Source organism: Mustela erminea, chromosome 14 (genome assembly GCF_009829155.1).
Source record: "Mustela erminea isolate mMusErm1 chromosome 14, mMusErm1.Pri, whole genome shotgun sequence".
NCBI classification, from domain to species: Eukaryota; Metazoa; Chordata; class Mammalia; order Carnivora; family Mustelidae; genus Mustela; species Mustela erminea.
The window spans coordinates 85,961,413-85,977,276 of NC_045627.1; the positions used below are offsets into that span (position 1 = coordinate 85,961,413).

The 15,864-nt window shown below is 43.8% G+C and overlaps 1 protein-coding gene across 2 annotated transcripts in view; it reads right to left on the reverse strand.

Moving 5' to 3' along the window:
- Positions 1-15,864, reverse strand: part of DHX32 (DEAH-box helicase 32 (putative)) — a 56,367-nt gene that overhangs the window by 31,086 nt on the left and 9,417 nt on the right. For both annotated transcript variants that reach the window (XM_032313680.1, XM_032313679.1), the window contains exon 2: positions 5,220-5,738. In XM_032313680.1, coding sequence (XP_032169571.1) covers positions 5,220-5,501 — 282 coding nt within the window. In that variant the 5' untranslated portion in view covers positions 5,502-5,738. The remainder of the gene's footprint in view (positions 1-5,219; positions 5,739-15,864) is intronic.

The following is a 15,864-nucleotide window of genomic DNA, read 5'->3' on the forward strand; positions in this document are numbered from 1 at the left end:
ATCAAGGCTTCATCAACTTTAATTAGGGGCTAGAGTTCTACACGTTGTACAAATTCAAAGGTGCTCCATTCTCCGGGCAACAGGCCCAGAGGCCGGGGGCTGGGCCTGAGAGCGCAGGGGCCCGGGGCTCTCGGGGGGCCCCGATCCGGGAGAGCAGCCGTGGTGGCGGGGTCCGTGTGTGAGCCCTCGGCTGCCCCTGGGGCCAGAGGACAGCCACGTGAGTTACATCCGTGTAGAACTCCCTGTCCGTGCACCGCCGCCACCGACGGTCTCAGCTCAGTGAGTGGACAGGTGGCACAAGCGAAGCGAGACAAAGTCATCCATGAGACACGAGGCTACGCCTGTTAGAACATCCGAGTCCCAAAGTCCCCCAGCCCTCGTTTTCCATCACTCCTCTGTCCGTGCCAGCCTGGTTCCTCTTCTGCTTTCTAGAACCACGGGGGCTGCAGACCGTGCCGAGGCTCTGGACTCTCACTCCTATTCCAGTGCCAGAATCACGGAATCCAAAGGTTGAAAGGAACTTTCAAGACCCAATTCACCCAAAAGTCTGACTCCCCACAAAAACACCCTGCAAAGTGCCTGTGCCTGAGCACGCTCCTGAGGCCACCCCAGGTGAAGTCCTAGGTCAGGCTACATTACGGAGGAGTGGGGCCCCTTCTGAATTTCATGCCCCATGGCCCTGGCTATCTTAATTTGTATGTATTGACACGAAGTGAATAAGGTAGAATCTAGCAGCAGGAAACATGGTCGGCACTTTACTCAGTTAACAGGGTGCAGATGTTCTAAACTGTACAGCTTCTTACTTTAGGTGCGATCTCAAGTGCAGTGCACTTAGCCACCTCCCTAACCCACCTGTCTCCTGGGAAATTTCCAGACAAAAGCTAGAGAAGGAGAAGCAAATAAAACAGACAGCTCTAAAAATATTTCATTCTCTTTCAGGCTTTTTTTTTTTTTTTAATAAAGCTGCCCCCCAAAAAGGCCATAGGAAAAGCCTCTATAAATATATGAAAGGTTGTCCTATTTTCCCCAGGGCAGGCGCAAAATGCCAGCTGGACCCAAGAGAGATTAAATTTTTAGGATCCTATGAAATGTCTGTGGTCCTCTTTAGAAGGCTTGGGTCTAAAGATGAACTTTTGTTTGAAAGGCTTGAACTCTGAGGAACAAGACAGTCCTGGAAGCTCTGTAAAAAATAACCAGGTTGTTTCCAGAATTGAGAAAACAACTAACACTCCCAATATTTAAATCAGTTTAGAACTGGCCCATTTTCCCATCACTTGAGGACTATTTTGATTTCTGCCACCCTGTTGATACACACTGACTTCCCAACTAACAGAAAACAAGCATTATTTGTGAAAATGGTTGAGAAGTCAAAGATGACAGGAGAAAGCAGTGCCAGTTATAAAATATTATAAATGTATGATAATTCTTGCCCTAAAAGATCACAAGTTCTAAAAGAAAACTCAGGGAACACGTTATTTTTTTTTTTTAACCAAAAGCGTGGGTTAGCAATTCTGAAACTACATGATGAGCATGTATTCTAAGACTGAACAAGTCAAGCCACTGCGAATAATGAGTGGCAGGTTTCCCACAGTTAGAGAAGGGAGTTACACATGGGAAATGGCCACAAAGAATGAAACCTGTGGTGTGGAACTGGAACCAGAGGCATCAGCATGAATTTGTGGTTTTTAAGATATAGACAGAAAAATAAAAACAAACAAACATATATATATATATACAGAGAGAAAAAGAGAGAGAGAGAGAGAGAGAGAAATACATAAGAAAGAGAAACAGAAGAAGCCAGAGACAGAGAAGCAGAGTTAGGGGTGGCTGGTGGGGGTAGCTGTACCCCCTCCCCCCAATATTTACTTCCCTGCTATGTTAACTGACAAGGCCTGGAAGCAATGACAAGCCAATGGCAATGCCACTTCGTGTCCCCATTTTGGTTTCTAAGTACAATTCTCCACTAAAAGGAACCAGGGCTCCTTGAGAAAAATGGCTGTTTCTAAGACTGGAACAGAGACACAGGTAGAGCCTCTAAGGTCTTACGGGGAAAGAGCAAAGACGAGCTCAGGAACCGCGGGACACGTCGGAGGGACACGGAATCATCCTGAACGGGTGCCCACAGGCCACATCAGGGACAATTTGAGCAACAAAACAAATGGGCTTAGTAATGGATTATAATCCATAGAATAAAGAAAGAATGCATGAGCCCACATTGAAATAAACGAACAGGTAAATAACAAAGAGGAAGTTTGGTTTTTTAGAAGAATTCCAAATATTAAATGTAAAAGGAACGTCAGAATTAGGAAAATCACCAGTTTGGTTACCCCCAGCGTAATCATGTCAAAGAATGATCTAAGGATGCTAAAACTAGTAGGCAAACGCATGTTGAGAAGCACACTTTACAGTCTCCAAGTACCTCCCCGTATCTTTTTGTATGTTTTTAAAAGTGAAACACTTTTTTTTTTTTTATTCCATTGTTTAAAAACTCTTGAAAAGATTCAACAGGAGACTTATACAAAAGTGCTCATCATGGGGCACCGGGGCAGCTCTGTTGGTTAAGCATCCGAGTCTTAATTTCAGCTCGGATCTTGATCTCAGGGTTGTGAGCTCGAGCCTGGCTTTGGGCCCAAGGCTGAGCATGGAGCCCACTTAAAAAAAAGAAACGACAACCCAAAATGCTCATCACAGCACTGTTGGAATAGCCAAACCCTGGAAGCAACCCCAGGGCCCATCCCCAAGCGAACGGATATATAAACTATATTCACACAATGGGACGCCATAAAAAGGAAAAACAAAGGAAGCCCAGCTGCAAAGCATCAGGCTCATCCATGGTTTCCAGACCACCACAATCAGCACCACCCGTGGGTCTGTAACCCTGGCGAGCCCTCCTCTCCACACCTATTGGATTAAAAACTGAGGCAGGTAGTTGGGGGGCAGCAAGTGGGTTTTGGAAGGCCCCCAGGTGAGCCCCAAGTTAGAGCGTCACTATTATGTCTGACTGTCAGTAACACCTGTGCAAGACAAGCTGGTCTCAGAAGAACACAATATGTTCGTTTAATAGTGAAAAACTGGCTAACTAAAATAACAGCGTTTTTAACCAAAACACATGGTAAAGCTATAAAGAAAAGCAAGAAATGATTAATACAAGTTACTCTGTGGAGGAAAGAGGGTAGAGTATGGGGAAGGGACACACAGCCTCTGAGAAAAACAGTGTCTTATTTCTTCAAGTAGGCAGCGGGTATGAGAACCTTACCAAGTTATCAAATATAATTAACATCAGGGCAGAAATCTTACTAGGCCTCCTGACAGGTGGCACGGAGGAGGACACCACAGCACCTGCGCGGTCTTCCTGCCACAAATGCGTTAACTGGAATCTAATCCTAAGGAAACGTCAGACAGGGTCAAACCGAGGGATGTCGTACAAACACCTAGCAGTACTCTTCCGAAGTGTCAAGGTCATGAAGGACGAGAAAAAAACAGCAGCTGTTTCAGATGAGAGGTGAGGAAAGAGAAGTGGCAATTACACACAATGTAATTTGGATTGGGTTCTAGACCAGAAAAATACTTGTATTATAAAGGACATTAGTGGGAAAGGGATCAAATTGAATGTCTGTACATTAGGTAATCAGGAAATGTCAATTCTACATTCCTGACTTTGATAATTACAGTGTGGCTGTGCCCTGTTTTTAGTAAATATTTGAAGTATTTGGAGGCAAAGGGCATTGTATCATTAACTTTTAAAGGGTTCACGATAAACACTGTGCACGTCTGTATGTCTTTGCGTGGAAAGAGAGAACAATAAAGCACATGCAAAATATTAACGTTTAAGAAAGTTGGTTGGGGGGCGCCTGGGTGGCTCAGTGGGTTAAGCCGCTGCCTTCGGCTCAGGTCATGATCTCAGGGTCCTGGGATCGAGTCCCACATGGGGCTCTCTGCTCAGCGGGGAGCCTGCTTCCCTCTCTCTCTCTCTGCCTGCCTCTCTACCTACTTGTGATCTCTCTCTGTCAAATAAATAAATAAATAAATAAATAAATAAAATAAAAGAAAGTTGGTTGGAAAACATATGGAAAATCTTTGTCCTACTTTTGCAACTTTTCCTAAGTCTAAATTATTGCAAAGTAACAATTTCAAATAATGTTTTAACTTGCTGTTTGTCCACAGAAAGGAAGGAATGCTATACCCATTCAGTTTTCAACGGTAGCTTCTTGCTGAGAAACCAAAAGCATTAGTTGTAACAGTAACTCACTGCAACAATTACAATTCATAGCAAACACTCCACATGGGCAGCTCTAAGTTAAAGAAAAACCACCTATTGTCCATCTCTCCTCTCTTCAAGCTAGAACAAGTAAGCCTCAGAGGTAACAAACAACCTGAAAAGTGGCAATGCAGAATAGAAAGTATTCTTGTACTGGCAGCTCAGGAAGTTGTGTGACGTAAGACAAATTATCAAATCCCTCTGGGCCAGTTTCATCATCTGGGAAATGAAGGCGTTCTGTCAGAGTATCTTTATGGTCTATTCTAATTCTTACATCCCAAGAATTCATACATGAATTTTGTAATCAAAATACTGCTTGCGTTGGAATTTAAAAGCAAAATATAGATACTACTAAAATCAAATCTAGAAGTTCAGGTGTCAGAACAGCCTGGACCATATGTTTTCATTAACTATCGACCCTCATTCTATCCTCCATACTGGACCCCAAAGTGTAGGACCTTGGGCCAGGATGATATTTGCCCACTCACTTATTTCTTATAGTCTGGAAAATCAAAATTTTCTGTGCTGTTGAATTTCTGTAATTTACCCAGCTTTGCCAAGAAGCACGCATGACCAAACACCTCCACTGTCAGATTGCTGGGCACATAAACATGACAACTAGTCCCCAAATCTGTGGCAGGCAAATAACACCTATCGCATCTTTTCAAATGGAATATGAGCCATGAAATAATTTGAATGCGTTTTTATCTACTAGTCTAGAAAAAATGTACTGGTACACTAAACACGATATCCACATGGGTGTAATTAACTGTCATCAGCGGCTAATAAATAAAACCAGGTAATTTAACTGTTGTGCTTGAATTGTTAACACTCTCTTTTGTTTTTTTGGTTTAGATAAGATTATTAAAACGGAACGCTATGCTCCGACATTGGATTTAAGTAAGGAAAAAGTACAACGCCTCAAGCAACAAGCAAATGGTGTTTCCCAACGGCTACTCACCTGAGAGCTCTTGCCACACTTAGCATCTCCTGAAACGATCACAATTTGATTCTGAAGCAGATTCTCCATAAAGGAGTATTTTTCTTTCCATATTGGAAGATCTTCCCTCTCTTTTAGAAGTTTGTAATAACGGGATGAATATGGCAATCCGTCGAAAGGGTTGAGTTCCAAATCCTCACAAGCCAAAATCCCCTCCTCTTCCCCATCGCTGGAATCCAGGGACTCGGGGAAATAGCGTTTCTCTGAGGCGGAGTCCGGGCATTCCAGTTCTGCCTCTTCCATCTTGTCCGAGGGCGAGCTTAAGCAGCCGGCATCCTCCGGGCGCTGTGCTCCGACGGCAGCGCGCCGCGAACCGGGCCGAGAGTCTGCGGTCGCTCGCTGGGACGGCCCGATCCGAGACTTCAGTGCAGAGTCTCAGCCAGCTGGGCTCCCCGCATCGGCACCGGGGCCTCTCTGCTGTGTGGCCTACGGTGCCCGCTCACGCTCTTCTGCACGTTCAGTGACAGTCCGTACACCGCCCTACAAACACACAAACAAAAAAAAAAATCAGGTACCCAAACAGGATGTCCAAAAGCAAAAGTACAGGCATTCAAAACGAAAGCGTTAACTGGGCTTTTTTTTGTGTTGTTTTTCTGCAAACTGGTTACTGCCTGTGCTTTCTGCTTCGTCTTTGAGAAGCCAGGCTAGCTCTTCAGGTGCAATCAGCTGCCGCCTTCTCCTGGCTGGCTTGGGGACGGATGCACACTGCACCTGGTGCTCTAGGCCTGACCTCGAGCACAGGCCCCGACAGTGAGCCGGGGGCGTGGTGGCTGTGAGGCTCTAGCAGGTGGTCTCTAGCCCCACTATGAGAGAGACACTGGATCCTGTTACTGGGGGACACCGTGAGGACCCAGTGCATCCTGCCCTAACACTGGTTACAAGACAGTCTATTTTGTTTTAATTAAGAAATCCTCTAGCTTAAAGGAGAGTATTTTTAAAAACTTCATTTAGATTTGCTTATGCCAGTCCACAGTGACAGGTGAGGGAAGTGGATTTATTTATTTATTTCTTCCCTCTGAGGCTATAGCTAGCTTTGAGTTATAAGGTCTTTTTTTTTTTTTTTTTTAAAGATTTTATTTATTTGACAGACCACAAGTAGGCAGAGAGGCAGGCAGAGAGAGAGAGAGGAGGAAGCTGCTGAGCAGAGAGCCTGATGTGGGGCTTGATCCCAGGACCCTGGGATCATGACCTGAGCCGAAGGCAGAGGCTTTAATCCACTGAGCCACCCAGGTGCCCAATATAAGGTCTTGGTTTAATCAAGCAGAAGCCTCAGGCAAATTTCTTGAGATTCTAGGACCTTGATCCCAAAATACCTGATTCAAGTGGCAGTAGAAGAAAACTTTTTTTTTTTTAAGATTTCGTTTATCTATTTACATGAAAGAGAAAGAGAATGAGTTGGGAGGAGGGGGCAGAAGGAGAGGGAGAAACAGACTCCCCGCTGAGCAGGGAGCCCAACATGGGACTCGATTCCAGGACCCCAAGATCATGACCTGAATTGAAGGCAGATGCTTAATTGACTGAACCACCCAGGTGCCCTGAAAATATTTTATTTATTTATTTATTTATTAAAACGATTTTATTTATTTATTTGACAGACAGAGATCACAAGTAGGCAGAGAGGCAGGCAGAGAGAGAGGAGGAAGCAGGCTCTCTGCTGAGCAGAGAGCCTGATGCGGGGCTCGATCCCAGGACCCTGGGAGCATGACCCGAGCCAAAGGCAGAGGCTTTAACCCACTGAGCCACCCAGGCACCCCCTGAAAATATTTTAAATGAAGAAAATAAATTACCCAAGCAAGGGCAAATTTAAAAGAGGTCAGTAACTTATTCCCTACATGTCAGGTAAGTGATCTTTCAATCCTGAGTGATTTTTTAAAATCCAATCAATATTGCTGGAAATAAACCCCTTTTCACATTAGCCAGGTCAAAACTAAAAATACAGAGAAACTCAAGGAAAAAAGAGCAAACCGTAATTTGTAACTCATGATATTGTCAAATTACTCTTTTTACAGAACCTCGTTTACCACAACTATTGCTTTAGATGGTTAGTGGGCTCCCAGGGCTAGCTCCTCACCCAGGTAATAAAAAAGGCTTCTTCGGGATGCCTGGGTGGCTCAGTTAAGTGGCTGCCTTCAGCTCAGGTCATGATCCTAGTGTCCTGGGATTGAGTCCCACATAGAGCTCCTTTCTTGACAGGGAGCCTGCTTCTGCCTCTGCCTGCCTGTGCTTGCGCTCTCTCTCTCTCTCTCTCTGACAAATAAATAAAATATTAAAAAATAAATAAATAAAAGGCTTCTTCACTATTCAAGCCAGGCTCCAGGGAAACACTGAAACACTCAGGAAACAATGGCTGGGTGCCTCCTCAGGGCTTTGGTTAATAACACACATTAAGGATACTCTTAGGTCAGGACCAAGACTTTACAAACTCACACACAAATAGGCCAAAAAAGGGAGAAATTAATAACCAGAGGGGTGGAAGAAAGGATGTCTAACACCTCAAAGGGAGAGTTCTTCAAAATTCATTCTGAAAGTTGATTCAAAATTAGAGTGGTGTAATAACGCAAATGTAATATGGACTAACGTCACAGCTCTTTGTTGTTCCTGCGGATGAGACCAGCTCTACAGAGCAGCTCCAAAGGAACACTCTGGCTTGGGACCACAGAACAAGGTGACTTTAAGACAGTATCTAAGAATCAGAAAATTCCACTGCTTAAGAGAAGTTAACGCTTGGTTTTACATTCAATTTCTCCTTTATTCTGATAAGAATCCCTTCTAGAGGTTCTCATTCCACATGTAAATTAAATTGCTGTTATTATGATCAATGATTGCCCTAGGTACTATTTCTGAACCATTTTACCTAAAAAAACACAGTTACTATTTTTACCAAATAAACATCCTTGAAATGTTTCTCTTAGTTTTATGATACTCCCTGAAGGTCAATAATCTCGTAATTAAAGTAAAACCTTATTTATTAAGTATCGACTACTTTGAACCATCAAGAAAGACTTGAGTTTTCTGAGCAGTCATCTTTCCAGAGATGGAAGGGTCACCCGGCCCCCTCACCACACCTACAAAGTACAGCTCCATCACCTACTTCTCTGTTCCGCCGGATTAAAGATGGCCGCCAGTGCTCTGCCACTGCTCCCCTGAGAGGTGGAGTCTACTTCCTCTCCCCTTTGCTGAGCTGGCCCTGTGAATCACTACCATCAAAAGAATGCAGTGAAGTGACGATGAACCACTTCTAAGGCATCCACATGCCTGAAACACTCCCTCTTAAAGCCAGCTGTCATTCTGGGAAACGCCCAAGCCACATGGAGAGGTCACCAGGAAGAGACCTAAGCCGGGCTTCCACTGGCAGAAAGCACACACATGCCACGTGAGGAAGCCATGGAAGATGGTCGTAGCCAGGTCAAGTCTCCACATGACCACAGGCCCAGCCAATACAACCCCCAGCGAAAGAGCACCCACAGCCACCCTGTCAACCCAGAGAACCGTGAAAGGGAACCCACGATCATGGCTTCTGGAAGCTACTACGTTCCTGGGTGTTGGTGTTGGCAGCAACAGATAACCAGACCTCTGCCTACTGAAGCAATCTAACTTTCTCTTCGTGACTCAGGGTCATCATTACGTCAGTTTCCCAAACAGAACGATGTCCTCAGACTTCCCGGAAGTGTCCAGGGATCAAAGGCCAGACTGGTCTGAAGCCCCGCATTTCTGCAGGGATTCGATACCCATGCATCCTGTGGTCAGCGTGCTTACCTGGTAGGGGCCTTCTCTACTTTTCTGACCCACTTTCCTACCCAGCATGTTAGAAACCAGTTAAGCTTGTTGGACAGAAATACTTGTAAAGGTTAAGCCCTCAAAGGGCTCTCTATTGAATTCAGCAAGCGCTATGAAGTTTGTGACGATCTATGTTCACCACTCAGAGGGACTTTCTGTTGCTTGGTAGTTTGAGGCCCAGATTTGGAGGGAGCAGCGGCGGAGTTTTCATGATAGACAATGCCTTTCCGCATTTATTTGGCTACTGGCTTGACCCATATCAGGATTTTCTTAAAGGTAATTAAATACATACAAGAGATCCAAGGTTGGCCTTTGGCAAACTTAGTAGTAACAGTGAGGGAAAAGAAATATGGTAGGTGACATGCCCCTCAAATCCAAATGTAATAAAAACTGTTGTGTTAGAGTTAGTTCCTCTACAAGGATCTGAAAGACTGTTATTTGCTCCTTTTCAAAGCTTTCTTACACATAAATTGTAGACTGCATAATATGTGAAGGACTGCCCTTTGAAGCGAGTCTATCACAACTTTTAAACAAGCATTTATGAAAAACAATACAGATCCAATGTAACACGAAACTACCTCAACAGGAAAGAATCAGAAGTTGATGTAAGGGGAGCTATGTCTCAGTCATTGCAATCCTCGGTTCTGGTGCAGTTACTTCTAGAAACACAGTTCACAGAAAAGGTAAAGTTTGCAAGGAATTAAGTAAACCAAGATCGTGAAATTTGTCCCGAGAAACTCTGGATTAGGTTTCGCTGTTCAATGTTCCTCTTCTGCATTTTTCTCCATGTTCAGTTTACTAAAAATACATTCTTCAAACCTATCAAGTTCTCAAATGTACAACGTGAGGACTCTGTGGAGATGGAGGGGCCTGTGTGGTCTCCTGCGGTGTCATGGCTTTGATGCCATCCACGTGAGGGCTCCCACCTGCGTGTGCTGTCCACCTCGCTCCTGAACTTGGTCTCCTGTGTTCTACTACTAACTCATCACGTCCAAATTGGCTATACAACAGGCATTTCAAACTGAGCATGTCCTAAACTGACCCCCTGATATTTACCCTGAAGCCACAAACCTGGTCCTCCCACGTCAATGACTTCCTTCCTTTCAATTGCTCAGACCAAAAAAATTGAAATTATTCTTGATTTTTTTTTCTTGCCCTCAAATCCCACATCTGATCCTTCAATGGTAGTAGGCAGAGTAACAGCCTACAGAGACCTGCATGTCTTCATCCCCGGAACCTGGGAATGTGTACTTTGAAGGCCAAAAGGGCCTAAAAGGTCACCAAGTTAAAGCCCTCCGGCTAGGGAGACTATCCTGGTGAGTCCAATCTAATCTTAAGAGCCCTGAAATCAGACCACCATTCCCAGTTACAGTCACAGGGATGCAGTGCTGTTGGCTTTGAAGGTGGAGGAAGGGCTGTGAGCCAAGGAATGATGTAGGCGGCCTCTAAAAGCTGAAAAGACAAGGAAATGGATTCTCTCCTCGAGTCTGTGGAAAGGAACACAGGTCTGCCAATCTTCGATCTTAACCCAGTGGGGATCTGGACGGACTTCTACCCTACACAACTGTAAGAAGAAATAACCACTTACTCTGCGGTGATTTATTACAGGAGCAACAGAAAACGAATTGATGATGTCAGCTCTACTTTCAAAATACACTGAGCACCACTGGGAGCAGCTGGTCCCCTGGGTCATGGCAGCAGCCTCCTGCCTGGCCTTCTGATTCACTCTTAGCCATAGTCTCTTCTCAACCCAGTCGCAGTGACCCTGTCAGTCAGCTTGTGTGTCCCCTGCTCCCAAGTCTCCACTGGCTTCTCATCTCTCACTCCAGGGAAAACCCCAAACACTTAACAGGATCAGCAAGCTCGGAGGCTCTGGACCTGGCACGGCTCTGGCCTCATTTCCAACCACTCCCTTGCTCCTCACACTTCTAGCCGCATGGTCCCCTGGGTGTTCCTTGGACACCCCAGCAGGGGACTTCACGCCTGCTCCTCTGTCTGAAATGTCCTTGCCTAAGGTGTCCCAATGGCTAGCTCCCTTTCCTCTTAAAGGTTTTTATCAAATGTCAGTTGGGGTGGCTCAGTCGTTAAGCCTCTGCCTTCAGCTCAGGCCATGATCCCAGGGTCCTGGGATCGAGCCCCACATCAGGCTCCCTGCTCAGCTGAAGCCTGCTTCTCCGTCTCTCACTCCCCCTGCTTGTGTTCCCTCTCTCGCTGTGTCTCTCTCTGTCAAATAAAAAAAAAAATAAAATCTTAAAAAAAAAAAAAAAAGTCAACCCAGTGAGGACTTATCGGCCACCCTGTCTACACTTTGACCCACACCCCCCACAACCCAGACCCACTTCCTAGCCTCTTTTCCTGCTTTGTTCTTTCCCCTTGACACTCACCACGGGCCGACAAAGTATATATTTTACCTCTTGACCTTGCTTCTGGTTGGTGTCCTCCACCAGAAGGCGAGCACCACGAGGCAGGGATTTGTGTCTCTTCTGCTCACTGCTGTCTACAACAGAGCCTGGCCCCTACTCCGCATTCAGGAAATCTCTGTTGAGTGGATGATGCTGGCAGTTCAGAGAGATTTTTACTCAACTTTTCCAAGTCTGCCTTACACTGTGTCAGTGTCGAGGTTTTCTCAAACTCCTTAGGACTCAGTTCTTCTCCTTTCCCTGGTCTTTTGCTTCATACCAAGATGCTTGTGATGACCTGCTGTCACTATGCTTTGGGATTTCTGTGACTCTGTGTCCCCTTTCATGAATAAGAGGACAGACTCCTTTTATTCCCAAAGGCTCTGGCCTGAACTTCTGGGGAATTCCCAGATTCCCAAACTGAAATATTTGTACAGGTTCTTGGTTGGCCTTGAAGAAGACACCCAAGCCACAGTTCACCCTGTCTTTCAGCAGAGTTACAGGGCAGAAACCACCAGAGCTGCCCTGAGATCTGTTGGGAGGCACGCACCACTCTTGCCCCGGGCCGCCGACCTTCCATAACTGATACAGACAAAGCAATGTCCTTTCATACCAGGGAACCACTCAACTACCTGTCTTACCTATTAACCTCGCCCCACGGTTTTGGTCTCTGCTTAGACTGTTAATGGAGCGATTCCCTCTTTGGTATGTGCCACAGTCTGAGCCCGAATATCGTGGGTGCTTAATCAGTAATTAGAGGATGCAGAGCTAATGACTGAATCACTTTCTGTTCTTTGGGGATTTTCCACTTTTAAGACTAACATCTTCATGCCTACACTGCTGGTCTTCCGTTTACTTACTCAGCCAGAACTGGAGCGCCCACTAAGTAGCTACCCTGCGAACGGGCCAGTGCCACAGAGCGAGCAGCCAGGTCTGGGTCCTGTCTTCCCAGAGCGTACTGTCCAGCGAGGCCAAACTTGGGAGGGGGGTGTTGTGGGACAGAGACCGTCTATGACACGCGGACTTAGTCTCATGGTCGACTAACTAGAAGAAGGAAGAGGTGGCTGGTACGTGAAAGGTTCTGGTACAGACGAACTCGCAGAGTGGACAGGGCCAGCTCACCAAAGACGGTATGCAAAAGAGACCGTGTTTTATTGTAAATGCCATGGGTCTAACATGCCCGGTCATTTTCTGACCAAAATTCTTATTTTTTTTTCCTTTTTCGCTTCTTTTTACAATTCTCCTATTAGATTTGATGTGTTATGGTATTTGTTTAATACTAAAACTTACAATGTTCTTTAAGTCCTTAGTGAGACAAGTTTGAGGAGAGCTGATAACACTTCAAGGCAAATGAAGCATAGTGGGGTTCGGAGCCGGCTCACCGAGCTGGACAAAAAATCATTTTCATGTACAAAAATTCTTAAGACTTATGAAAACTAAACAACATTTCTTGACTTGAGTATTTTCAATCATTTTCTGATAGGTCTGTGAAAATAGTCTGTTCTATGATCTGATTCGCAGCCCCTCCTTTTTTACCTCCACTCTTTAGGGAAACGGTTCTGGGAGAAAAGGGAACACACACACACACACACACACACACACACACACACAATCTTGCCTTAAAAAAAAAAATAATAATTCTTTTTATATGACACCCAAAACTGGGTTGACATTATTTCACCAAATAATTTTTTTCTTGAAGAATCAGTGGTAATTTGTATTGAAACTTTACAAATATTTTAGTTTCTATTTAATGTCTCCTCATATTCTGCATGGCAGTAAATTATTTAATATTAAATATTTATACACAGGTTCAAACAGAATTAGTAATCTAAAAAAGAAAAAAAAACCATCCAAGGATGAGTCTTCTGTAAATACTAATATTAAAAAGTTGTACTTTTGTCATCTGTATCCCCAAACTCAGTTATTCCCGTGTCACAGATTTTCCAGTCTCCCAGGAGAAACGCTACCCTCGATAAAGTGAACTCTGATCTCTACTATGACAGTGTAAGTCTTGAAAAATAAAAAATATTAATTCTGGCCATTTATGGGAGCAGCTTAGAAAAAGGAGACATCTGTCTACGTGGAGTTTTTGGAACCAAACTATGGGCTAATGCAAACACTTGCTACATGCACTCAACACATTTATTCAGATTTTCACTTTGTCCTCTCGCTCTACGTTCACCACACGCTTCCTAAAGTCAAGATACATTTCTGAGCCATCTTTACAACTTCTACAAAGTGAGATACAGGGTTTTTCACAGACCATGTGAGCAATAAATATTTGCTCAACTAATAAACAATATCCCTGTAACCCATAATTATAATGTTTAGAACAGAGGTTAATGAGGCATTACAAGTGAATAATAACGGTCTTCAGGATAAAGGGCTATTATTTTTTAGAGAACAGGATCACTGGTCCAACATTCCATGCCAATTCCATTCAAAATGCTTTTTTGTGGCAACATAAAGAGCTTGCACCGAATGTAAATCAACTCATTGCTTCCTTCATTGAAGAAGTCTTGCTATTAAAAATGTCAGCTCAGTTTAACAGTATGATTAGAGCCACAGTCTACATCCTGGCACAAGCTCCTTATCTCACTGCCAACCAGTAACAGTGTGTGGACTGGAACTGGTCTGCAGATCGCAATTCGAGAAGCATGGTTCTTACTGCTACTAAAGTTGAACTGGTAACAATAATGGTAATGATGGTAATTCCGCCAATTAGCCCTTATAGAGTGGGCTTCCTGGGTGCCAGATGCTCTACGGCTTTAAATGCTTCGTATGGATTATTTCATTTAAACTCTTAAAGACCCCATGAGGGTTTACTTTATTATTTCCATTTTTCAAGTGAGGAAATTTAAGCCTTTGGAGGTTTAGTTAATTCATCCAGCTTCTAATAGCTCGTCTGTGGGAGAGCAGGTGCTTGAAGTCAAGCAGCCTGATCTCAGCATAACCCCAGTTAAGTGTACAGCGTATGCCTAACCACACTGTGCCACACCGCTTCCCGGCTGCATCAACGAACCCGGGCTCATGGTGAGACACCGCGGGCTGAAGGAATACCTGAGGTTTATAGGAGACGTCAGGCAGGGGTGGTCTGGAAGAAATACCATTAAACAGAACAGAGAGTGAGAGCGCAGCTCTCTTATGAAAAGAAAGACATTTGAGATTTTCTGAAAAACATGGTTGTAATCACCCACGAGGCCTTACAGTCAAATATTTAATATGTAAACTTTATCTCCCAGGCATGTGATACTCTAACTGAAACAATGGGCTTATCATTACTAGGACTTTGGGACGGTTAGCCTGTAGTCTGCTTTAAATGGGCTGAGAGCTCCCCAAAGCACATCTTCCAAGATCTACTTAAAATCTTTCTTGAACAAGATAAAAGTTCAGAATTCATTTTAAAAGACTCTTATGTCCAGACTTCTAACCAGTAGACTTGTTTTGATTTTAATCAAATTACATCAGGTGGCTTTTTAAAAACACTCAAATTTTAAAAATGATTCACTTTTAACTCAATAATTATCTGTTCATACCAAATATGGCTGGAATAACCAATCATGAATAATTAATTTAAGAATTCTACATTCCACTGGTAATTGACATTTCTGTAGACTTATATACGGGAAGATCACCTAAACTCAATCAATACTTACATATCATAATAACCTATCACTGCCCACATATATATTTGTAAATCAAGCTTTTTATTAGAATGTCATTCAGTGCCTTTCAATATTGTTTTGTTTGGTTTTACCAGAGAATATTCTAAAAACTAGTATTTGAGTAAAAGCAAAGTTAATACAATTTGCTAAAATTTTAACTTGGCTTATTTACGTGCTCCATTTAGATAATTTAAGCAACAGTTAAGATCCAGCAAAAACTTAACTCTAAAGAGATTATTGCAAGTCTTCCTAGAAAAATAATATAGTTATTTTACCTCCAACATTTACAAAGTGAACTTTTGCCCACCTTTTTGTAAAGACAGCATTTGTTTCAGGTATTGTCATAACCCCCAAAGCTACATTCTACTTGAATTATTGTTCCAAATGGGGGTGGTGGAAAACCAGAGATATCAGGAAATTTTCTTTCTTGTTAAGAAAGTAATGGGTAGTCATTTTGCAGTCACTTTAATAACACAGAAACAGATTGATAAACTAAGTTGTACATTCCACAGCAAGTGGAAGAAAATATGATTTCAGGAACGCCAATGCATGAACCCTCAAGAGCAGGGAATCCACTTTATTAGTCTTTCCAGATTTTGAGCTTTCTTTGGCCGCTCCTCCTCAGTCTCCTTGGGCTCTCCCAGCGCACCCACCTCCTCACGGCGGGTAACTGCGCCCCCGGGGTCCGAACCCGGGCGCTGGTCTCATTCCACGCAATCTCCCTGGAGAGATTTATTCACTCACATTTCGCCTCAGTTTCCG